General features: G+C 44.5%; 1 protein-coding gene across 2 annotated transcripts in view; it reads left to right on the forward strand.

Moving 5' to 3' along the window:
• Nucleotides 1–25,706, forward strand: part of Suv3 (Suv3 RNA helicase) — a 103,689-nt gene that overhangs the window by 64,834 nt on the left and 13,149 nt on the right. The window contains exons 11-12 of one of the 2 annotated variants that reach the window (XM_077643055.1): nt 18,397–18,576; nt 23,483–23,631. In XM_077643055.1, coding sequence (XP_077499181.1) covers nt 18,397–18,576; nt 23,483–23,631 — 329 coding nt within the window. Of the gene's footprint in view, nt 1–18,396; nt 18,577–23,381; nt 23,632–25,706 lie in introns of those variants that run through there. The other variant, XM_077643061.1, reaches the window with a different exon arrangement.

Below are 25,706 nucleotides of genomic sequence, written 5' to 3' on the forward strand. Positions count from 1 at the left end.
TCGACTACGCATTGGACACACACACCTTACTCACAACTTCTTACTGACAAAAAAAGGCAAACCCCTCTGCGAAATGTGTGGCGATGAACTCACGGTAAACCACATTTTAATTGTATGCATAAAACTGGAACAACTGAGGAAAAAATATTTCACAACATTGTACAATGAATACATCCCTCTACACCCCATGTTACTTTTAGGAGATCAAGCACTGGTTGATTTTTCTAACATTTTTAAATTTCTCAGAGAAGCCAATGTTTTATACAAACTTTAGATATAAAAAGCGTAACCTTTAACAAAAGCTCTAACCGTGTGTTTGGCGCATCATAGCCTAAGTTGCTTTTGCGCCATTAAAATCAATATAACTAACTAACTAACTAACGTACTGCTGCAGGTTGCCTCGCTTGCGGCGAAACCTCCTGCAGTTCCATTGCCACATGTTAAGTAGGTGGCGGGGCGCCATGGTGAAGTGTGGTTGAAGCTAAGATGTGTTTGGGGGCTGTAGCGGGAGGCAAGCGATCGTATGGTTTAACCCGTGTCGTGAGGAGGGCGACTGATGCGTCTACCCTAGCTTCAAGACCTGTGACGCGTGTTTGGAATCGTTGCATGAGGCTGTTAAGTTGTTGTTGGATTTGCTGCTGTATTTGTTGTTAGAACTGGTGCATTTGCTGTTGGATTTGTCGGGAGAACTCAGCAAATTTCGCTTCAAGCTTAGCATCAATTTTAGCCTCTAATTTGTCTTCTAGGCGAGCCTCAAATTCCTCGAGGTTGACAAAATTAACGTATCATTCTGAGTGAGAGGTAGATTTCCACTTAGAGGGAGGACTTGAGGTAGTACCTTTTGGTTGCGGCGGAGTAGATGCGGGCACCTGAGGCGAGGTGGTGGGAACAGGTTGAAGGGGTAGAGTAGGATTTGTTTGAGATGGGTGGATCGGGTGCAAAGGGTGGATGCTTTAAAGAAGCGTTTTCTTGTTGTAGTCTATAGTTGCTAGCTTTGAGGGCTGTTATCTCGTCGCGCAGGGCTTGCAGCTCTGAATCGCGAGACTGAGACTGCTGACAGGGAGAAGCCGCGACTGCCCAGCTCATCTGATTTTTTGTGGAGGACTCTCGGCTAGGAGACAACCTGGAGTCCAGGGGTAGGAAGGACTGTGAGCGACTCCGGCTGGAGCGCCAGAAAGAGGAGGAGGAGCGGTCAGAATCCATTTTGGCCGAGGTGTTCTCAGCCCCTTGGCGACGGGTTCAGGATCGGGAACGATGGGAGGTGGAGGCACTGTCTGAGTTCGCAGCGTGTAGGTGGCGTTGCAGTACAACAGGAGGCACTTTGTAGCGGCGTTTACACTTGGAGGAACCAGTCTGGTGAGGACCAGAACAAACTACACAATTGGGGGTGCATTCATGGGCCTGGTCAGGGTCGCGAGCTCCGCAGTAAGGACACTTGGAGAGCTTGGGAGACAGGCAAACGTCTTCTCGGTGATCCGTTTTGTGACAGTTAGACATTTAAGGTAGGCTTCCACCTTGTTCTTGAAGATGTAGCAGCGCACAGCACTGCCACCGTAGGAGACATGGCGGAGGACCTTCGTCCCTGCGAAAGTGATGACACTATATTGGGTCTTGCCTAAACGGCGGGCGTAGAGAATGCAGTGTTCTGGAGTCTGGGGTATCAGTACTGCATGATTTCCTCCTGCGTCTCATCCACGTATTGGTGGTGAATGATACCTCGGGCGTATCGGGTCCTCTGCGGTGTCGGAGTAGGTCAAATCAAGGCTTGAGGTGATTGCTCTGCGAAGAGCGTTCTCGCTCCAGGCACGCAGATTGAGGCCCCCATGAGGGCGAGTGATGACTTTAAAGTCTTCAAGAGGGAGGCGTGGCAGTGACGGAGCGCGGTGAGGCAGCTTACTTGACGAGGAGGGAGGTGGCTGTTGGGGCGCAGAAGGCGACGCCGTCAGCGGTGGCTTGGGAGTGCGTTTCGAAGATGATGAAGCGGCGGAGCTGTGTTTGTAGCAGTGGGCTGCGTAGGTCCAGTCCGTGGGTATATACTCTTCAGGGGCTAGATCCTCCCCCTCCGCGGTACGAATGTCCATGCTTGGCGAAGCACTGGGCCCGGCTGCGAAGCGGAGCCTATCGCCAGCGGCGGTAGGCTTGGCGAGGCTGGCGCTGGGATTGGTGGAAACAAGTGCCCAAGTAGGTCACAAAAACGGAGTGCCGGTCCCGAAAATGGGCTGGGCAGGTGCCGGGCACCTTCATGAACTTCGGGAGACACAATAAAATTCAGCGGAAAGGGAAAAGTTGGTAAAAATAGGAAAAATAGCTGGAGCTCGTACGCACCCGTGTCTGCACACCGGAGTCCGAAACTATAGACCTCCTGCCCCTCCTCAAGCTCCACTGTTTGAAAATAAACTTCCAGTTTCCACTGTGCATGCACAGTTCGTATTAGAGACAGAAGCAAGTGACAAATGGCAGCAGATGTCAAGCACACACTTGCCACTTTGCAGGCACAGTTGGCACCTCGTGGTACCGGATCGTGCCTGCATAGCACACGCGCATTTGTTTTCCATCAGTTTTCGTGCAGTCCCCACAAGGCGCCACATCTATTGAAGAAGGCAGATTCTGCACTGAAGACAACAGCGACAAGGTCAACGAGTTTACACATCCAACAGTTGGCCAATGACGCCCCTCTCTAGTATAGCATTAGGTGGCTGGAGGAAGGCAAAAAATGAAGTAGTGCTTATTTACAGGCTCATTTACAGCTTGGCACAATAGCACGAGGGCAGAGGCTTGTCTTTGTGTGCAACTCCCAGAAGGTTGCTGCTGAGTAGAGTGCCCTAAGAGACTTCTTGCAGTGGATTCCAAACTAAAGGGCTGCGCCTACATAGGTCATTGGTCAGTCTCTGAGGCCATTCACAGCAGTTCCTTCCTGTGAGGCTGGGCTCTAACGAACCAGCACAAGTATTTTCCTGGACACACAAAGCGGCCGTGCACTCTCATTATTACGCTTTGTAGCTTTGTGTGCAACTCTCAAAAGGAAACAACCAGCTCTGAGCATTGTGCACCCAGCCAAACATATGCTGTCAATGAAGCAACAATCGTTAGTAGTGTGGCGGCTGCGAGTTGTCTCTGGTATAACAGGCTTGGCCTTCAGGACTTCACAGAAAGGTAGTCAGTCTTCTGGGGACGGATTAACTGGTGCAGTCGTGCAAGTTTTGCTCTCTGGAGGCATGAGGTGGGCTCTCCTGGCTCCTCTGCGTTGCAAGCTGGGGCACATGAGTAGCTTCTTTTTCTGTGCACATGTTGAGCTTAGATATGAAACAGGGTGCAATGCCACATGTGTGTTTAATTACTGCTTTAAATGCGTCACCTGGAAATGACATGTGGCACAGAACATGTCCACACCTGCTGCTTTCCTTCATGCTTGATGCCGTTGCTGTACTAATCATGCGAAAGGGCAAAAATTTACGAAGCTGCTCATATGTTGCTGGGTCATGGTTGTAGGTTGATGTCTCTGTGTGCGGTGGCGGGGTGAGAATCTTTTGGTGTGCCGAAAGTTTGGCATCCTGCTATTTTTAGACATCTGCAAGTTTCTGTTCCGCATATAAACTCTTTTATGATAGACTAGTGCTGTCATGGCACTCAGCAGGTCTGCAGGAGCTGCATTTTGGAACAAGCGAAGAAAGGAATTAGCCTAGGAGAAACCTCAACGAAACTTTTTGCGATCGTGGCTTCTTGCTGCAGGTAAGTTGCACATTGCCGATTCAGTTGTTGAAATGCTGTGTGATTCTCTGAACATTGTGCATGTAGGTAATTAATATGTTTTGAGGCCATGTGCTATGTATATTAAACCACGATTCGATGAATCAAAAATTTCAAAAGGGCCAAAAGTCAGGCTAAAATTTGCTTCCTAAAACTCTTCATCAATATCTGTGTGGTGCTGAATCGTGGCCACTTTTATCTTACTGTAAAAACCGCTGCTACCAGATGGGCATGCAAGCATTGAGAGCTTTGGTGTAGTATTTGACTGCACAGGGACTTTTTTGAAGCCCATAATGAGGCTGAAAAAATAATTTTTTCTCGTATATAAATTTTGGCATTCTTTACAGACGGCAGTTTTCGTTTTTGAAGAAAAAAATTTTTTGGTGCCATGAATTAACAGAATGACTCATAAAGGGCTCATATGTGTGAAATTTCTATTCAAAAATCATAGTTTATTAATTACAAACTTGTACAGAATTGTGTGCATAATATAGCACTGCATGGGCCACATGCTGAGGCCCGAGACACAAAGCCCGAGCCTGGCTCATGCCCACAGCTTCAAGCGTGGGCCAGGCGCTGTCCTTCTACATTACCATTTTACTGAGCCTGGGCCCATCCCACCAGTCTCAACATGAGGCAGCTGAAGACGTAAATTGTTTAAGGAGTGCAAGTTGTCTCCTGCTACACTAGTAAAGAGGTGGCTGGCAAAGGTGCTCAAACCGCAATCTCACAAAAAAAAAAAATGCTTTGATAAATACAAAAAAGAATATAAGGCAGGTTCAGCCCGCTCAGCTTTTTGAACTGCGTTCTTGTCTGTGAACAGCCCCGAACTTCCGATGGTTCCGAGAATAAAATTTGCCTTATGTCTATATTTTTAATGAGTAAATTTTTACTGCCAGCGATGCCTAAATATTAAAACGTACTCAAAGCCATAGCAGTGACATTAAATTTTCTTTTTTTTTTTAATGAGCACGATTTCGCAGGTTGAATCATGGCCGCACTGGGCAAGTTCCTATGGAGACGAAAAGTAATAAAAGCGCCTGTAGTGTGTGTTTGAAGACCCAAAGTGCACTAAACAAATATGCTCTTCTCCAGTGGTGGTGGTTCTAGCGTAGAGATGTGTTTTTGGAAGGCGAAGGCAGGCGGTCGGAGAAAGTCTGAACAGACAGCTGCCCATCCAGCAATCGAATGAAAGCCCTTCTCCAGCAGTTTTTATGAGACTTCAGATGTCCAGTTGTTAGCGGTAATGCAAAACTGAGCAGATGCGGAGCGTCTTCTGGCAGATCTGATAGCATGTGCTGCTGATAGGTAAAACAGCAAAGTCAGCAGTGCTGTGTTCTCTAGTAGGTGAGTGCACTCGTAGAAATGAGCCATGAGTCGGGAGTTATAAAGCTCCATTATAAACGCTGCTGTACTGCAGCCCGCTGCTGGATTTTGCACATTTTCTTTGTGACTTGTATGTTATGCATTAATGAATTGTATGTTATGCACTAATGAATTTATTGTCTATTTTATAGCTAACATTGTATATGTAGGATTAATCATTTATTTACTGGTTCTTTTTCATATTGTTTGCTGTACATTTATTTCTGTCCACTCCACTCTGCAATGCCTGTACGACACTGAGGGTAAAAATAAATTAATGAAAAAATTATTTCTTCTCTTGTACCGTTAAATGCGGCGAGGTTTGCGCATCCGAAATTACTTGGACGCAGTGCATCACGTGAGTGATACTGGTTGAAGTCGGGTCTACAAATGAGCTTTCTGTCATTTCGCGTCAGGAAAAAAATAATAGCAGTTGTTTATTAATAAACCACTGGCAAGAGTTTAGCTCTCTGATTCTTTAGTTTCTGAGATTTTTCGGGCAACATTCTAAAAACAGTCAGCATTACTTGTAATTTTTCTCATGTGAAGAAAGGCGCTAAAAATAAGTAAAAAAAGTGTAATTTTTTTCTCCATGGCTCTATTTCATCCGTGCTGCTGCTCCCCAAGTGTACTTCTGCCTGCAACAATGGATAAGCCCGGCCCATGCAGTGCTTCAGTACATGGTGCAGAGTGTGCGGAATGCATAGAAGCAGTTCCAGTCCTTTGTGGGACAAAGAGGCACACCACACGTCATGCAGAATACCGTCCTGTGCAAAAGCCGCTGTGGTGGCTCAGTAGTTATGGCGCTCAACTGCTGACCCGAAAGACGTGGGTTCGATCCCGGCCGCGGCGGTCAGATTTCGATGGAGAGGCGAAATTCTAGAGGCTCATATACTGGGCGATGTCAGTGCATGTTAAAAAACCCCAGTTGGTCGAAATTTCCGGAGCCCTCCACTACGGCGTCCCACATAGCCTGAGTCGCTTTGGGATGTTAAAGCCCAAAAACCGTACACCATACCTTCCTGTGCATTTTTCAAGCGTGGTCGCGGCCACTGACCAATGCTGTCAAAGAGCGTGTCAGTATATGGCTTGTTCATTCTTGGTCTGTGGGCGTTCACGCGCATCTGCTGCTAGAGAGGGCCTCCCTCTTTTCTTTTTAGGTAGTACAGCCTCAATTCATGAGTGCCTGCATGATGTGGAGACGAAAGGACTTGAGATCCGAGAGTTTCAATTTTGGCTTGTCTTTGTTTTCTTGCAGGTACTCGAGCCACTCATTAGACAGCTGCAATCACAAAATGAAGAGTCACTCTTGGAGTCCACTTCTTGGATTGAATCTTAGTATGGTATAGGCTCAACAAAAAGTGTAGCATATCAACTCTGCCCACGAATGGTTTACTTGTTTATTAATTCTGGCTGGCTGACAGAGATATTTTCTCTTTATCCCTGCTTCGAATATCGCTTTCCTGCCCCACGCTGACGAAGTTGGATGCAACTGTGCCCTTCTAAGACATGACGACAATCTCATTTTCATTTGCCCTCTCATCAGAATAACCTGGAGGTCTTTTTCTCTTTTTTTTTCCATCGCCAGGGCACATGTAAGCAGGCAGTTCGACAACCTGTTCTTTCAAATTGTTGCAGTGGCCAGAATGCCATCATTCCTTAACTGCTGCAAAAGGGGGATTGAAGTGAAATAATTATTGAAGTGTACCTGGTAATTATAGCTCTTTTTTTTATCCTCTTAGCGAGGCGCGGCATAGCACCAGAGCGAAGACCATGTGTCTTTTTCAGATCTTCTAGTATGGTGTTCCGGGCCTGGTATACCACAAAATCGTACAAAAGTCCACTCTTTACGCACAGAGCAAACACCTTCATCCCTCTTGGAGTGGGTTTTCCTCACATGTATACTGCTTGATGAACAGCTTGCCTTTGGAGGGTGTCATTTGACGTTTCTTCCTCCATGCCAAGCTCGCAACAACGAGCCCGTATAGCTTCCAGTAGTGGATGCACTTTCCGTATCCGCTCAATGCAGCTGGGTGGCTCACCGAGAGCAGCATGCAAATTATTTCGCAATTTGAAAAAACATTTCGCTGTCATGGCCTTAGAAACCATTTCCACATTCACATTTGCCTTCCAATAAGTCAAGGCAGCGGTACAGCACCCATGAAAATATGCATGCTTACAAACTTGTGTATTTCTTCGCTGTCAGTTTTCACAAAAACTTGTGAAGTTTGCACACTGTACATATTTCTTATTTCTGCAATACACTTGAAAATGGATTTGGGCACGTACCAAGAAAAGCAACCCAGCTGTGTACAGTAAAACCTTGTTAATGAGAAACCGTTGGAGCTGTGAACAATATTCGAATTATCCAGGTTTTTGAATTAACCAACCACAGCAGGAAAATGGGACGCAAGCAAAAAATTTCTTTGTAGGAACGAGCTACTTTTACTGGATGAACTTCGCGATTACCGTCTATTGCCGCATATATGTCGAACATCCAGCTCGTAACCCTTGCTGGCCAAAAAGAAAGTTGACTCCAAATATAAGTCGATGCATACCTTCTCGTGTTCTGTGCTTTGGCCCGCTGCCGCATTTTGTTTTGTAGTTTCTCGTATGATAGCATCGCGACGCGTGCAATTCCAAACAGTAAATGTTTTAGAATGCTTTAGAAAACCGAAAAAGCAGCATTCCACCCTGCCTCCACACTTGCGTGCGTCCCGACTGACTAGTGGCGAACCGAAATGGTCCTGTAGTTTCGGATTCTGGCGCGATGCATGCACTGGGGATTATCGGAAGTTTCTTCTTGTGCTACATACCGCTCGTCCGAGGAAGCGATTGCCAGTGCGAACGAGCCGGGTGAAGGGCGCACTACTAGTTTACTTCAGCGGTGAATTAACGACTTTTTTGATGCATGTGTCCCGCCAGGAGCGGGCACCCGCACGGGCTGCGTCTACCCTCCTCTCGTCACAAATAGGTTGGCTCCGGGTATAGGTCGACCCCCATTTTAGGATGGTCGTTTTTTAGAGAGAAAGCTCTACTGCTCCCCGTTCTTCAATGTCATGTCGGTATGCAAAACGGCCTTGGGAGGCAGTGGAGCGCAAAGTAAAATAAAAATAAAATAATAAAAAATAAAACCACGAAAATATAAGAACCAAAAATAAAATGAAAACAACATACATAAAAGTAAAAATTGCAGAAAGATATGTGTAAAGAATTGCAGAAACAATTGCAGAAAAGCTGCTTGAGCTCTGCATTAAGGTTCGGCAGAATTGCGACGAACCTGTGTCAATTTTTTTGAAGAAGGGTCGACCTAACCCTCTAATTATGGCACGCTAGCTCAAAGTAATGGCACAGGCCGATATAGTGCACAGTCAAGCTGTCACAGGTATGTAGCGAGAATGGTCGCGTTGCGGGACATACGCTGTTAGAGATGAGAGGTGCTTCGATGCTGCAGTGCCTGCGCTAGATGCTGCCTTGACTTGACCACAGCTGGGCTAGAGAGGAGTGACGAGCATGCGCACCGCTGCCTAATTTTAAAACCAGCTTACCGGCTTGAGCTCCTCTGTATGCAGCCATTCCTTATTTTTGTCGCGTAATTTTTCTCAGAATTTTTAGATGGCGTTGAAATCTTAATGGGTTGGCAGACAGGCTGCTGAATGCGCCAAGTATGGCTAAGTATGTAACAGTGTGCATTGGTTTTAAAAAGTGATGAAACACACAGTGTACACAGTTGTGTACAGAGTGCCTGAAAAGGATAAACTGAGTTTTCCACCTCTGTGACATTTCAAACAGGAAGAAGGTAAAGATACAAGATACAAGCTATAAGGAAGGTTGCATTTTGTGGCACGTGTGGTGTTATTGCAGTGTTTTTAAATGGTGTAACATTGAGTATTAAACCAACGGGCACTTTGATGTAGTAATGCATTCCGTGTGGGCTGCATAACATTGCTAAAAATTAATCTCGCTTTCAAATCGCATGTTGACTGTTGCTTTCGGATTCTTTCAAAATATTATCTGAAAGTACACCTCAATGGCCCCAGGTACAGAGTGTTAAATGAGCTATAGCATTATACATCAGTAGATGCTCTTTTTGATGGAATTTTGAAATGTTGTAGTTTTGAGTGGGAAGATCATTCCACTATTTCACAGTCAGGATAAAAAACGAGTAGAGATGTGCAGTAGTACGGTCATGCAGCGGGTAAACATTTTTGTTGTGGCTAGTACATTGCCAAGTCCAATGGGAGGAAACGATGATGGAGCTGGAAAGTTGTGAATGATAAAATATGTTGTGAGGCTGGTTGGTTTATTCTCAGAGTTCTTTTTAACGTACAAAAAGACGGCACAAAACATCTTCATCGTCCTTTGTGTCGTCTTTATGTGCACTAAACAGAACTGTGTGAATGATAAAATTTGTGGAACAGACCAAGTCTTGAAATTTTATGTTGGAAGAACGAGAGCAGGAAGGTCAACTTGTTAGTGCGGGTTGGATACTCTAGTGTAGTAGCAATAATCAACACGGCAGTGGTGGCCTAGTGGTCTGAGCATCTGCCTCGCTTGCGGGAGGTGTGGTGTTCAGTCCCCAGTGCCGTCGGCTACCCACTGGTGTTACAGTGGCTACCAGACTGCCCCTGGCCTGGTGCTCGGCTTATATGGGGTGAAATGCTTGGAAAATGGGTCTGTGACCGAACCTTGTATAGACAAATATAACTTGTTTCATGGCGCTGTTTGGCCAAATTCATCATCATCAGCCATATTCGGAGTGATTAAACTGTGCAGCTCGGTTCCGTATCGATTCAAGAGTGTTAGGAAGGTATGGCTGATGCGGGTCTCAGATTGCGCAGCGTATTCTGGTTTTGGTTGAATGCGAGTTAAATAGCTAGTATGTTTTGTCGAGGGGGAAGCTAGTTTTAAATGATGGTGAAGAAAGCCAAGGCATCGATTGCCGTCGTTAGTGACTGCAGATATGGGATCTGTTGAAGAGAGGTCGTGAGTTTATGCCTAGATTTGTACAAGGGAACAGAGGGGAGAGGCGAGCAGAGGGATGAGAGTGCCTTCGGCAGAAAGATACTAATGGTGTTTTGTTAGTGTTGATGTCATTAGCCACCTATTGCACCATGATTCAATGTGGTGTGCACTCGATAGATTACATTAGGTTACGTAGTCATCTGCAAATGAATGAATGTTAGAAGAGATGTTATTTGACAGGCCGTCACTGTAAATTAGGAAAAGTAAGGGTCCGAGGATGGTACTTTGGGGCACTCCGGAGATGATGTGGGGCATTTACGATGAACACGTTGTGGACGAATTGCTCTCTGTGAGGAAGGAACGTAGCCAAATCAAAACTGAACTTTATCAAATGCCTTTTCGAAGTTGACGAAGAGAGGAACTTGGGTCGTTAATAAATAATGGAAGATGGTCCTTTTAGAAAGGCACGCTGACTAGGATGGAAGAAGTTGATTGGAGTCCAGAATTTAATGATGCTCAAGTAGATTTAACTTTGAAGCGACTCTGATGATCGATATGGGACTGTAATTTTGACATGAAGACGATTCGTCGGCACCACTCCCGATGAAAGAAACTGCTGAATTTTAGAGACAAAATGACGCTTGAGCTATTTTTGTTTTTTTTAGTATTTTATAATTATTCCATCTATGCTTTAGAGAATTGATAAGTGTCATGATACCATAAGGTTCAGGTGTAATGTCTGGCATAGTGGGAGTACTGGTATCGGGTATGGCTTGCTTCATCTGGTTATTTAGTGAATACTGTACAGAAAGTAGAGTTTAACAATTCAGCAATTTCATTGTCATGAACAGGGCAGTTGTTCTTTTCACACAAAGTTAATGGTTTTGAACTTTTCGGATTAATAATACTCCAGGATATTTTAGGGTTAGAGTGACGCACTTCAGGTACAGTAGATGAGAAGAAAACACGTTTAACTTTGGCTGAAAGTGAGTTGAAACATTTTTTCAGGGGTAACATACTTCTGCTGTGCGGAGGTGCTATTAATGAGCTTAGCTGCTCTGTACAGTCTTGTTGCGCAGGTGTTTGAGAGATGAGTTGAACCATGGTGATGGTGACTGTTCGATAACTTCAATTGAAGGGATGTATGTTTCGGTTTGTTGTAATTTTTAAAAGCGACCAGTCTAATTCAACAGAACATTTAGAAAAGTCTGTGCGCAACAAATTAATAAAGGCAGTAAGCTCGTTGTTGATACTTTCGTAATCACGTTTTTTCATGCTAGGTTTTTGTGTTTTTTGGACACAGAAGTCGAGACTGCTATGTGGTGTGAATGATTCGTGGTCACCGAGGCGAGGCAGGTGCGCAAGCGGTGAAAAATTATCGGGATGAGATGTTAGCACGAGGTCTAAAGTGTTTAGAATAATGGCTCTCCTTTAAGGGCAGAAACAAGGTGCGATAAATTTAAGGTTGTGTAAGTGTAAGCAAAAATGCTTTCAGTGTTATTTTTTGATATAGTGATAGCCAGGTTAGACCAGGTTGTAGATAGAAGATTGAAACCACCAAATAAAAGGATGGGTATGTTCGGGTGTGATGATTCGAGCGCTGAACTTCATGGAATTGAGCAACAAAATGACAGTCAGCATCTGGCACACGGTATCATGCACTAATGATTACCGCTGGGTATGAAGTGTTGCATGGCAAAAATAAAATTTCTGATGGTGACTTCAGTTCGACAGCAGAGCACTCCAGGTGACATTTAGCACCAACAAGGACACCGGCTCCATGCTGATTTACATGGTTGTAATAAAAAATAACAGATTATGAGTAAGCATCCTGGAGTTCCGTGTTATTAATAGATGAGTCTAATTGCATTTCAGGTAGCAGAATGACGTCATATTCCATAGTGTCCACAAGGTTATTAAGAGTGTTGCACTCTGTAAAATGTTTCTGATACTAGTGTATAGAAAATTTACAGAATAGGGTTATGGTTTACTGCAGTGTTGTCATGGCACTGTGGGCAACATGGGTGATGTGGGATTACCTTTTGCTCAGTATGGTTTTAATTATGTACGTGGTGTTATTGATGGCGAAGCTTGAACGATTTATCCTCAAATTGAATCATACTTGTTTGGGCAAGGCGAGTATTGGCCGGGTAATCTTCTGAAATGGTATAGCCTGAACCAAAGAACCCGCTCTTGATCTGTGAAAAAAGGAACAGTGATAGGCCTATTTTTTACTGGTTTGGAAGGTGCCAATTTGATGAGAGTGCTTTATGTGTAATGGTTGCACAGTTGTGCCTAAATTGTTGACACACCTTTATGCTCTGTATCGTTGAGACAAAAAGTGCAAGGCTTGAATGCCTGTCGTTGGCATCACCAGCTTGCATTGCATTCACATATAATTAAAACGTGGCGTGCCTAATGTTAGAAAAAATGTGAAATAGCTAATTGGCATTTCTGCATATACTGGAACAAAGGTGGTACAGTGAAGCCCACTTATAATGGCCGCAGTTATAATGAATGTTTCATTATTACAAACGAGGGTAGAGCTACCGTCAAAATATACATTTGTGCTATGGCACTGCGTCTTACATAAAATGAACAACCAGCATGGAGGTGCTGTAAACTTGCCCCCGCAGTCGAGAAAAGGGCACTTCCTGCCAATGCAACTCCTAAGTTTAGTGATTCCTCCCAAAATAAGTGTTGAGGTCAGAAAAAACAGTAAAGAAAGGTGGTATTGAAACTGCAATTAACTGCTGGCCAAATGTGCCCCGAAAGGCAGCAAGGTCAATCGGTGCGTGTATGTGTACTTGCTTGGCAAAGCTTCTAAAGGGGAAGCAGAAGTGTGGTAAGCACGAGACAGGGCATAGTTGAAAGCAAAACTACTGCACATGGCCAGTGACCAACACGTGACAGTGATTTGACAAGTTATGCCTTGCTGGCCTACCCGGTCGCATGGCGTGCGTCACTTGCCCAATCGAACCTCCACCTTCTGCACTGCTGTCATGTGCTGGCAGCATGCAGTCAACTGAAAAAAGAGAGTTGCCGATAGTCTTCGGTTAAAATGCAAGTTCCCAACTTATTTCTAGGTCTACGCAGGTCTACTTCTGTGCAACTATAGTTTCATGAACCTAGTAGTTGTGGCCAGATGTCACTTTATTTGGAGCCCAATGTGTTGCTCGAGCAACAACGGTGACACATACTCTATGTTCTGCGTGCATATGTGCTGCATTAGCTTCATTGCTGCATCCTTACAGCTTTGTTGGCGATCTAGTCGAGGATGGCAACTTACCGCCTGTTGCCATGAATGCCTTAATTGCTATTGGTGTTATCGCGTCCCTAAAGCGGCTCGTCCACTCCTTTATCCCTTCCCTTACAACGCGGTTCAGGTGTCCGCCGAGATGTGAGACAGATAGTGCGCCATTTTCTTTCCCCAACAAACAATTTTCAGTTTCATTTACCATAACGGTTTTCGGCCAGGAGCATGGGACTGCAATGGAGAGCTTAAAAAGACGCTTGGTAGGGTCTGCTTTGAAGATGCAGGTGTGCACAATGGACTCTTTAAAGACTTAAATGCCACTTTTGTCTTACTTTGTATTTTTTGGCTGTTATAGGGCTAGTTCACTTACTACGAACTTTGGGTAAAACAAATACAATCCGTGTGACTGTCACGTTTGTGATAAGTAGGCTCAACTGTATAAGTGCACTCATTTGTTGTTGCCCACATTTTTCTAACAAGCTTGATTTTTCACTGCATAGTTATGAGGAGAAGCCGGATTGTTAGGCATCAAAAATTTAGGCGCCAAAAATACAATCAGTGATATTAACATCCTACAGTGCAGCCATCAATGATATTAACATCCTACAGCGCAACCTTACGACTGTAGTTAATTGGTTCATTCAATGACTAATGGTACTGAACTTTAACAAATGCAAGGTCATGCGTGTATCCCGTACTGCTAATCCGTCTCCCGTATTCTGTCTGAATGACATTGCACTTGAAAGCATCAATTGTTATGAATACCTAACATTCACATTACATCGAACTTGGAGGCTTCATATAGGTTATGTAATCAATAGTGCTAACAAATATGCAATGTTAGCATTAATCAATAGTGCTGACATTGCATATTTGGTATTAATCATTTATGTACTCATTTTTTAAACGTTGTTTTCTGTTAATTTTTCTGCCCACTCCCATCTGCAATGCCTGCATGGCCCTGAAGGTAAAATAAATAAATAAATAACTAGGCACTTAAAAGTGTGTTTTAGGTACTAAACAGAGAATAATAGGCATTATGAATTTTATCAGAAGTCTGGTCATGTTTTAGGCGTCCGAGCTAAATGCAAAGAGCGTGACAACAAGACGCTCTGTGTCTAATACTGCGTGCACTGCTTAAACCTAGTGCTTGTTGATGGTGTTTATCTTGAGCAGAAAACCGGGTCTTTTGACTTCTTTGGTACTCTGTAGATTGCATACAGCGTTATGGCTATAGTGCAGTGCATTACTCTGTCATCGAGTGTGTTTGCCAAATATTTGGCATTGGACTAATGCTGAAGTCATTGTCTACAACTAGATGGGCTTGCAGAGGAGAGACAATTTCGTTTGCCTCATGCGAGCAGTAGTTGCTTATGGTTTATGGGGGTTGAACGTCCCAAAGCGACTCAGGCTATGAGGGACGCCGCAGTGAAGGGCTCCAGAAATTTCTACCACCTGGGGTTCTTTAACGTGTACTGACGTCGCACAGTATGTACACGGGCCTCTAGAATTTCGCCTCCATCGAAATTCGGCCACCGCGGCCGGGATTGAACTTGCGTCTTTCGGGTCAGCAGCCGAGCACCGTGGTTTTGGGGAAATTAAATGGCGCACTATCTGTCTCACATCTCTGCCACCTGGACCGTGCCTAAGGGAAGGGATAAAGGAGGGAGTTAAATAAGAAAGGAAGAAAGAGGTGCCGTAAAGTGGAGGAATAATTTCTACCACCTGGGGTTCTTTAACGTACACTGACATCGCACAGCACACGGGCGCCTTAGCGTTTCGCCATCATCGAAACGCAGCCGCCGCGGTCGGGTTTGAACCTGGGAACTCCGGCTCAGTCATTAGATCTCGGAATCGCGGTAGAGTTGTGCGCTCTTGCGACGGTCGAACGAACGCCTTAATCGCTCTAAAGATTACCATCCCTTATCACCCCTATATAGACGATGGTACAACACCGTTAAAGCTACCACACCAGAGCTCTGGAGAGGAACATGGGAGAGAAACTGGTGTATACGCTATGAAAATCAACATGTTTTCTATTTTGCGCCACCTCAGAAGCACGCGTATTTACTAGCAAAAATAAAAAATTAACGTCTGCGATGCGAACGTTTTTTGCGGAAACCCACACTGAGATTTAGAAATTAAAGCTCGAATGGGCGTAATCCGCGCGCCAACAGATGTGAATAGAACACATACAGTGGGCCATAAAATGGAAAGATGAGCGTGTGAAATGACGCACAATGATAAGCGAATTAAGCAATATTATCAGCCTCCTGATGAACTCGCAAGAAGTTTTAAGTATGCACACTAGTTTAGGTACCACGAAATGTGCAGTCCTTCACCGAGGACGGTGTGCTTTGTCGGAACAAAGTCCTTAAGGGCGATGTTGTGGATCCGCTTGTTTCTGCGGCTGATGTCATTTTTTTCCTTGAGCAATCGCGAGCAGCACAACGCCATTTCACTCGGGCTTGTGCACTGAAATGCACCGCAACCGGGCACAACGCGGCACTGAAAGTAGAATTCGAAAACCACTGGAAGAAGCTAAAAAAAAGTTCTTTGATGAAACATTTAGCCGCTAGTGATAGGAAGGAGAGAATACAGGAGATTAAGCAGGAAAATCAGGTACTGATAAGAAAGGAGCGTATTCTCCTCAACCTAAGACGACGTAGACCTTAGTTCAGAATGCTTGTTGCCTAGTCAAATGAATGACGTCATAATTTCGCAGGAGGGCGTATTTCAGCAGCTCCTCAATTTGGATGCTATAAAGGCCAGTGGACCAGATAACATAACAATCCAGTTTCTCCAAAGATATGCCGAGTGGGGGTCGCGATAGCCTAAAATTTTTTTTCAAAAATCCATGCACACCCATTCTGTACCACAAGATTGGCGTGATGCACTAGTAATTCCAGTGTTTAAAGGGGACAACTGAACACTTGTCAATAACTACCGCCCAATATCTCTTAGATTGATTTCTTGTAAACTTATGGAACATATTATAGCGAAGCACATCATTCATCACCTAGAAACAAGCTGTATACTTTACCCTCACCAACACGGATTCAGAGCAGGCCTTTCCACCACTACACAACTCGTAGAGACAATTAATGATTTGGCAATGATGATTGATGTGAAGCAGCAGATTGACATAATTGCTGTGGATTTTGCCAAAGCTTTTGATAAAGTGCCGCACAATAAATTAGTTTTTAAACTGGAAAGCGCTGGAATTAATGTGAATATTGTAAAATGGATTAAAGTCTCCTTAACTGATCGTACCCAGGTGGTCAAAATGGATGGTCATGTGGCCGGCTCACTAGCAGTGCTTTCAGGAGTTCCGCAGGGCTCTGTTCAGGGACCGTTGTTATTTTTGGTGTATATTAATGATATCTCTGCTGCCATGGAACCAGATGTACGACTAAAGCTATTCGCAGATGACTGTTTAATTTATTCTACAGTAAGAAACAAGGATGACCAGCTTAGAATTAACAACTCTTTACAGGCATTAAGCGAATGGCGCAAAAAATGGAACATGGAAATAAATTATTCAAAATCAACGTACATGCACATTACAACAAAGAAGTCTTTTCTTTTGTTCCCATATTTCATTGGTGACAAGTGTTTGGTAAGCGTAACTCAGTTTAAATATCTAGGAATGACAGTAACACAAAATTTAAATTGGGGCACACATATAGAAGTGGTATGTCCTAAAGCATACCAGAGGTTATGTTTTTTGAAAAAAATTGGAGCATGCTACACATGATGCAAGACTAATTGCATATAAAGCTTTTGTGAGGGCAATCTTGTGAGTATGCGTCAGTAGTATGGAACACTAATCAGAATTATTTAAAGAAACAATTAGAAAGAGCTCAGAAGTACGCAGTACGCTTTATTTGCTGCCGATATCGAAGGACAGACTCAGTTGCAGATATGCTCTCTTCCTGTAACCTGGGTTTATTAGAAACACGTAGACAAAAAAATCTGCTGAATTTATTATTGCAGATGCTCCAAGGACAGATAAATATTCAGATGGAAATATACATACAAGCACCAGGCAAATGGAGTTGTAGAACAAATCATAGTCAGATAATTCAGCCGTACTGCGCTTGTAGTGTAACTTTCAGACATTCCTTCTTCCCCCATGTAATTGAAATGTGGAATGTGAAATGTGAGAGTGATCTGCATAAATTCGAACAGTCTCTGGATAACCATTTGCTTGAAAGTGCCATTTGATGCTTGACTGAATTTACCATTTCATGCTGATGTATTCAGTACTTGTGAATAATGCTATTTTTTTATGAAGTTTTCATACCCTCTTTGTAAGGACCCTCGCACGAGGGTTGGCAGTATTGTTAAATAAATAAATAAATAAATAAATAAATAAATAAATAAATAAATAATAAATTTCTGTTTGCATGTCATTCAAGTAGAAAGCATATGAGGGAGGTCCTCGCTATGCGAGCTGCAATGACAGAAATGTGCTGGAAGTCACGTGTTTTTGCAAGGACTACTGGAAGTCTTTTCAGTCAGTAGTTACATTGGACGCAGCTTCGTCTGCTTCACTGTCTGACGCACATGCGCAAGTGCTCGCAGACGGTGACCAACTGAAGGGGGAGCCCTCGCATCCGGCTTCAAAAATGTGACATCAAGTATAGCTTTTGTCATGGCGCTGTCCCATTAGGGATTTAAGCATTTGGCCTGGAGGTGTACGAATATTATACAGTTTTTGATTGTGAATCAGCTAACATATATGCAGAGCTAATTGAATACTCTTGAATATGAAATACTTTCACCCTAAATAACAAATGCATTATGCTTTTTCATGGAATGCGCCCACGAAAAGAAGCAGTTGGCATGCTTTCACATTCTTCTGCTCTGTGCCAGAAGTCTCATTTGGCTGTTTGACTGAGTTATTGTTAGTGAACCAGCTGAATGTTGTTATGAAGAAATATGTCCTCAGCATATTTTGCAAGCCAGCTGCTAGGTCTGATATCTCTTTGCAGGGGCAGATTGTCCTTTTGTGAAGCAGGGCATGCTTTGATTTTGGTTTGATCTTTCTGGTTTTCCAGGACATTTTTGTCAGTCTCTGCAAAGTTGATTCCTCATCCTACTTTATGTGCAACCTTGAGGGATTCAAGTTCCTGGCCGACATGATTCAGCATGTGCCACTGCCGCTTCGTGCACGATACGTCTTCTGCTGTTCTCCCATCAACCAGAAGATGCCATTTGTGTGCAGCATGTTCCTCAAGGTTGGCCATTTCCTTTCTTGCTCCTCCTGGGCCATTTTTGGGGGGAAATGGGGGGGGTTTGATAGGGGAATAATTACGTGCTCCACTTATTCACGGCTCACAGTTCAAACCATCAACCCCACCCCGTGATCACGAGTGCTTCCGAGCGCAAGCTGACCACGGCGAGCCTTGCTCCTGGGAACAAAGCAACACAGGCTGACACAAAAAGGCACTTATTGCTGCTGCTAAAATAACACCAGCTAGCAATAAATTATGCTGAAGTCTTTCAACTCACCAGCAGGGTTACGAGCAAATGTTCGCTGAGCTTAAAAAAAAAGCATTTGATAACAATAAGCCGAGCCTACGGCGTCTTGTATTACTCCGCTGACCAATCAAAACTGTAAACAAAGTCAGCTCTTTTAAGTTTGGCTATATCAAGCAAGCCAGCGGCATCAAAATCTCTGAGGTAATAATTTCATGAGTAGCGAGAAGGCGGGCTATGTTTTGTTGCGAAGGAATACGGTGCGGTGGTCCTGAATGTGGACAGACCTTCACTGCTGGCTTGGGTTGTATCCAACTGTACGGCTGGTTCACATTTTTCCTGTTTCTTTTTAGTCCCAATATAATCTAGATAGGGCAAGGGGGATGCTCCAAGACCTGTCAGGAAAATATTTCTTGCATGGCTTTGCTTCGCTGGCGGAGAGTGGAGCCACGCTGAAACATTCAAACGTGACCTCCAGCTGAAGAGTAATAAACTTTTTTCTCCAGTGTCCACAACAGCCATGCTGTCCGTGGCGCTAGTGTTGCTGTGACATAGGATAGTTAAGGATATGCCATCACGGGGAAGCTAAACCTAAGGGGGCGATGAGCCCCACAAATGTCAGCTTATGCCTTTTTCCTTTGTATTGACGTGCATATATGTGTTCATGTTGGCAGTTTTATTCTGAAACATTTATTCTGTGTGTTACTTTGCTACCTTGCAATATTGAAATAACTTTGGTAGGGTGGCTGAAGGGGAGAGGGGAAAAGTGGAGTGGTCCCCTTCCGTGTTCCTGAGGCTAGGGCAAAATAGAAGCTGCGGTTCTGAACAACTCTCACCTTTTCCTTTACCGGAGCTATCGATGGGTAGGCGGTGGTGGTCGCTTGGAAGTTTTGACAGCCTGCCTAGATGCTTTGGTAAAGTTCGCGGAGCAGCTAGCTCCTGTATGCCTGCTACATGCCACAAGAAAAGCCGTGAAGACCAAAGACATCTGTGGAAATTGCGATGACAGCTGTTGCGGTGCATTGCTTTAGTGTGCACCATGGCTACCTTGAATGCCTGACAATTTACATGGTGCTTTATTTCTGATTATTTTTATTTGTGAACATTAGAACGCTATGACGATTGTTTTGTTTGACAGTACGTGAGTAAGAAACGTGGAGTTCCAAAATAAAATTGGTAAAGGAAACTTGGGGGTTTTAGCATGCATGGATTTTAGGCACTAATTTGCTTATGTCGGCCAGAGAAGCAGTAAGAAAACAAATTCAGTGGGAAACATTGTTAGTATGTCTGGACATTTGAACACTATCTTGTCATTTGAGCTTAGTGCCAGTCGATATTTGCCAAAATATAATGGAAGTCAATAGTCATTGGCCCAATGGCACAGAAAAAGAAAAAATGAAGTAATTCGAAAAGTGCAGGCAGTAACATGGGGCAGTTTTCTCAGAAATGCACAGGAAAACAAACATTACTGTAGAACATTACTGATGGTGTCCCTGTTGAGCTAATCAGTCAACTTGGATTGCAGAGCAAAGCACTTCTAGCTGATGTAATGGAAAAGGTGATAAAAAGTAAGGCAATTCCAAAAAAATTCTCCGCCAGTTCGACTTAAGAGCGTTAGCTACGGGAGCTTCAAGTGTTTACATCGGTGTGCTCAGCAAACACGGAGAAGACGAAATCCAAGCATCCGCGGATGTTTCCTTTCCGGAAGCATCCCTTCTAAGACGCAAGCAGCGCCATTTACCTCATGGATTTTGCACTACTATTGTGATTTACAGCCACCGTCGCTATATCCGGTACATTTCCTCGTTGTATCAGTTAATAAATTATATAAACATGTGCATCACAGCACAGAGAGTCGTTTGACACCATCCAAAATATGCTGCGACAAACGGTTTCGCTGTAATGACCGTCTGAAGGCCCTCGGAATGCACAGCTTAGGGGCGGAAAGTCGTCGGTACAAATCCCACACTTATTTCTGGCTTTCTTTTAAATAGTAATCTTATCCTCAGTAATATGCCAAGTCATTTGACACCACTTTGAACATTCTGTGTCAAACGGGTGGCCCCCAAATTTTATGCAAATGGTGGTCTTGCAGGAGGGGGTTCCACTTCGATCGCCGCTATCATCATCATCATCGTCGTTATCATCCTGACTTGCCCACTGCAGGGCAAAGGCCTTTCCCATGTCTTTCCAGTTAACCCTGTCCTTTGCCAGCTGTGCCCACCGTATGCCTGCAAACTTTGTCTCATCCACCCACCTAACTTTCTGCCGCCCCCTGCAACGCTTGCCTTCTCCTAGAATCCACTCCGTTACCCTTAAGGACCACCCGTTATCTTGCCTTCGCATTACATGCCCTGCCCAAGCCCATTTCTTACTCTTGATTTCAACTAGGATGTCATTAGCCCGTGCTTGCTCCCTCACCCACTCTGCCCGCTTCCGGTCTCTTAACGTTACATCTATCATTTTTCTTTTCATAGCTCGCTGCATTGTCCTTAACTTAAGCCGAACCCTTTTCGTTAGCCTGCACGTTTCTGCCCCGTAGGTGAGTACCGGTAAGATACAGCTGTTGTATACTTGCCTCTTGAGGGATACTGGTAAACTGCCATTCATGATCTGAGACAACCTGCCATATGCGCTTCACCACATTCTTATACTTCTAGTTATTTCCCTGTCATGATCCAGATTAGCAGTCACTACCTGCCCTAGGTAGACATTGCTTTACAACTTCCAGCACCTCGCTACCAATTGTAAACTGCTGTTCCCTTGATAGACTGTTGAACATTACTTTGGTTTTCTGCATGTTAATTTTTAGACCCACCATTCTGCTCTGCCTGTCTAGCTCACACTGTTACATGTATAACAGATCGAAAGCATAGGTATCAATTGAGGCGCTACGCGCCCACTGTTGCTCTGTGATGTAGTGTGGTCACGTGGTAACTGTTTTGGTCAATTTGACCTTCATAATGAAGCAGACAGATGCGTCCTTGACAAACGTAAGTAGTAAGAGCTAACGATGTTAAAAATTCAGTAACATAGAGTGTTGGGCCAGTTGGTAGCACATTGTGAAACACTGTGCACGAAAAGACGGATGAAGAATAGCATCAAAATAAAATGACATTTGTTATATAAGGGCATGGGAGAAAAGCTAGGTTGAAATCCTACACACCTGCCACTGCAACTTCAGTATTGCATGGTTAGCAATGGAGGTGATCAAGAGGGAGATGAAAACGTGGTGGGAAAGAAATAAAATCTTGGGAGAGCTCCAGAACAGATTTCAGTTAGCTCTAGAGTGATCGGTACGGTTGGTGTTTCTGGATATTGAGGGAGCTTATGACGATTTTGGCAGGAAGCACTTTGGAGCAATCTGGAATGGGAGGGGAGTTTTTGCTCATCAACAACCTGCTTCAGCCTCGAAGAACAAAGCATTGCCTTGCCGTAGAACTTGACACTTTCTCCTTTGCTAGTGTGGTAGACTGCTTTGCTTTCATTCTGTCTACCCATTTAGCTGCCTCTGCTTCTTTGACCTTCCTTTTGATATGCTCAGTGCTTCCGCTTTGAGTGGATTTGAGTGGAATGTACTTTGTGGTGAGCAAATACGCCATTTGCTCTCGTTTGTTCCTAAGCCTTTCCTCTAAGCATATTTTACTTAGTGCATGTCAGACTTTGAAACCTGCCCAACTCACATCTCTCCGTACAGCTTCACTCATAGCCCTGATTGGATATTTGCCTGCACACACAGTACTGCACTAGCAAACCTATATCCCTTTCCATATTCGGCACACTGTTTCCCATTTATTGCAGCCCTCTGTTTCATTACTGCTGCATTCCTTCTGCCTTTTCCTTGAATGGCCTATTTCTCGTTAACCCTTCGTTGGACATCGGGACTCACGTCCCACTTCCTCCAAGTGCCAGCCAATGGAGAATGGTGCACCTACCTACGTATCTTAGTTTTGTGTGCTTAATACTACGGAACAATCAGACAAAATGCTCATTGTATTTTTCTCTTTTGCTAATTGGTCTCCTTTGTGTTTTTGTGTTGTTACAAACGCGTGTGTGAGTTTGGCGCGGCTCATTTTGGCAGGAAAAATAAAATGAAAAATTGTTGAGCTTCCGAGGGTTTTTATCAGTCGTCTGCCTCTCTACACTTCTTGAGGCAATTTTCAATTTTATTGCAGGTGTTTTTGCGTTGATAAGACTGAAGTAAGATCTTTTTACGAAGTCAATGGTAAAAATGTGTACCCCCTTTTTCTAGAAAACAAGGGGTCCAAACAGCTTAAAAGTGATATCATTCAATTTCTAGTCAGTCTCAGTACAATTTTACCATTTGCAAGCATGTGAGGCACGCGACAGCTTGTTTCTTATAAGGGTTAAATGACATCACTCCCGAGCTTTCCCAGCTGAAACGTAACCCATGCTTGTCAGCCCCACAGGTGTCCATTAGTCTCTGCGGATCTCTCTTGTCCGCTAACAAGACTATGTCGTCGGCTTACATTTTAGCAAGCTGCTAAGTTGCTAAGAGGAATCTTCCTTGAAGCACAGTGAAGAAAAGTGTGACTCTTTGCAGTTTGCGCGGCAATACAGCCGCAATGAGTTGCTGACCTGCCAGTGGCTTGGGCGCAACAATCTTCCTTGAAGCACAGTGAAGAAAAGTGTGACTCTTTGCAGTTTGCGCGGCAATACAGCCGCAATGAGTTGCTGACCTGCCAGTGGCTTGGGCGCAACATTGGCTGGCCCTTGGCTATCCCTAAGTCCATCATGGATTTGGTCCATCTGGAAGCTGTTTTTGACGTGCTGGACCTCTACCTCTGGCTAAGGTGAGTCCAAGCTCAGAGTTGCTTTTCTTGCTACCGACAGGTTCCTTGCTTCTGCATATCTGAGCAATGTGTCGTCATTGTCGACACTTGAAACAGTGCAAACCTACGCATTTGCAGACTTCTTCATGATGCAGTCCACCGCAATGGCAACAATGTGGCCATCCAGGCCCTTCAGTCATGCTGTTCACCGCTGCGGCGCTCTTCCTACCAGTTATCTCTTCTGTGCTTTCCATGCTTGTCACTATTGTCACAGGTTTTTTTCAACATCAAGTGTGGCTCTTCTAGCAGCCTTCTGTGCATTGCAATATTGTCGATGTTGTTAGCTGTTTCAGTCGCACAAGTTATTGCAGCGCTGCTGCAAATTCTTTTACTGATTCCTAAGGTTTTTGCGGTCGGCACTAGAAATGGTACCTTTAAATGTTGACAGACAGATGGGGTGAGTAGTGCTCAGCCAGAAATTCGAGGCACCCAGTCAGAAATTTGAGGCGCTCAGTCAGAAGTTCGAGGCATCTGCTGAGCAATGGCCTTATAGGCGCAAGCAGTCTCTGCAGGAGCGTGTACATAGGCTGCAGGAATACGGCTCTTTTCCTGTCTTGAGGCACCTCACTAGCTATGAAATACTGCTGCATTCTTGGCTGCCCTTATCTGTCAACGGCTGTAACTCCTGATGCTACCTGGTTGCGCAATCCAGCTAATAATGTGACATTCTTTGCCCTCGTTGTCACTGTGACAGCTTTTTACTATAGGGAAAAGAGATGTTTAATTTAGAAGACTTCACTAGTCCAGGAACAGGACGCTTACTGGCCGGTCCGTGCTCACGCTCCTCGTTTTGTATCCAGTGGTGCGACCGTCGGTAGTGGCACACCATGTCACCACAACACTTTGTACATCACGCCGCGGTGCACCACATCACACCATTGCGTCACACACACGTCTCAATTACAAACGTGCACAGCAACGCAGGGTGGTTTCCTTCAGTCATAAACTCACGCTAGCACTGCTCAACTGTTCAAATGCCATGATATGCCTTAACGCCATAGAATAAAAACAGGTGGTGCTGACAGCAAGCGTTATCCTTCTTTGAAGTGAAAGCCACATCCTCGAGTCGTAGCTGTGTTAGTGGTATTATCTGGCGGTGTGTTGAGTAAGTGGAGGAAGGAGTGGCCATGCGTGTGACATTGGCTAGCGGGAAAAGAAGCCTTGGCTTCGTGAGCATGCATGGTGCTCCTAATTTTAGTGCGTGCCAGAACATGCCTCCCTGTGCGCTTTGCTGCCCTGGGGCACCAATAAACGGTGTTGTTGGACTCCGACGAACGTTCCAATTAAACGAAGTTTGTAGCGACGCCTAGTGCATGGTGCCTAAATTGTTATGCGTGACGCATCAGAAAATGCACAGCGAGAACATAGAAGGAAATTAGTGGCAGGATGAGCATGCACGTCGGGCAGTGACACTGAGCCAGTCGAAGAGGCATCTGACACTCTGCACTCACTGATTTCTTGCATCACTCCCAAACCGTCCAACTCCATGCGCTGTTGTGTTTGATAACATCGGGTCAGCTGTAAGTTGCATATCCTGTCAGGGGCACGGTTAAAAAGAAATTATTGGCTTCTTCCACTAACTATACCCGTCCGGAGTAAAGGCTTTGTTTCAGTTGAGATGCTAATCTTATTTTATTGGAGGGCTTAGAGGGGTGCGATTATTATAATGAACAGATTTCTCTAACAAGGTTACATAGGCATCCGAAGTGTGGCTTTTAACTTCGCTTCTTTTTCATGTTGTTTGAGGAATCATTTGCAAACAGTGCCAAACATGGGGTGAAACCTGGGAGTTGGTAATCATTTCATTTGTGTGTGTTGTTAGATGCCGTCATGATAATGCACCGAGTCGCAGTTTGCTGTAGTATTAGCTTGAAGACAGATGCCCGTCTTCCTCTGCAGCTCAAGGCAGGTAACATTTTCTGTACTGCAAGCTAAAAAAGGGGGCACCATGTCAGCACGGTGGGTAACATCGGCAAGTGGTGACTTGGGCTTTAAAGGGACACTGAGGAGAACCCTAACAAATTTTATTATTTAGC

This window comes from Amblyomma americanum, chromosome 1 (genome assembly GCF_052857255.1).
Source record: "Amblyomma americanum isolate KBUSLIRL-KWMA chromosome 1, ASM5285725v1, whole genome shotgun sequence".
NCBI classification, from domain to species: domain Eukaryota; kingdom Metazoa; phylum Arthropoda; class Arachnida; order Ixodida; family Ixodidae; genus Amblyomma; species Amblyomma americanum.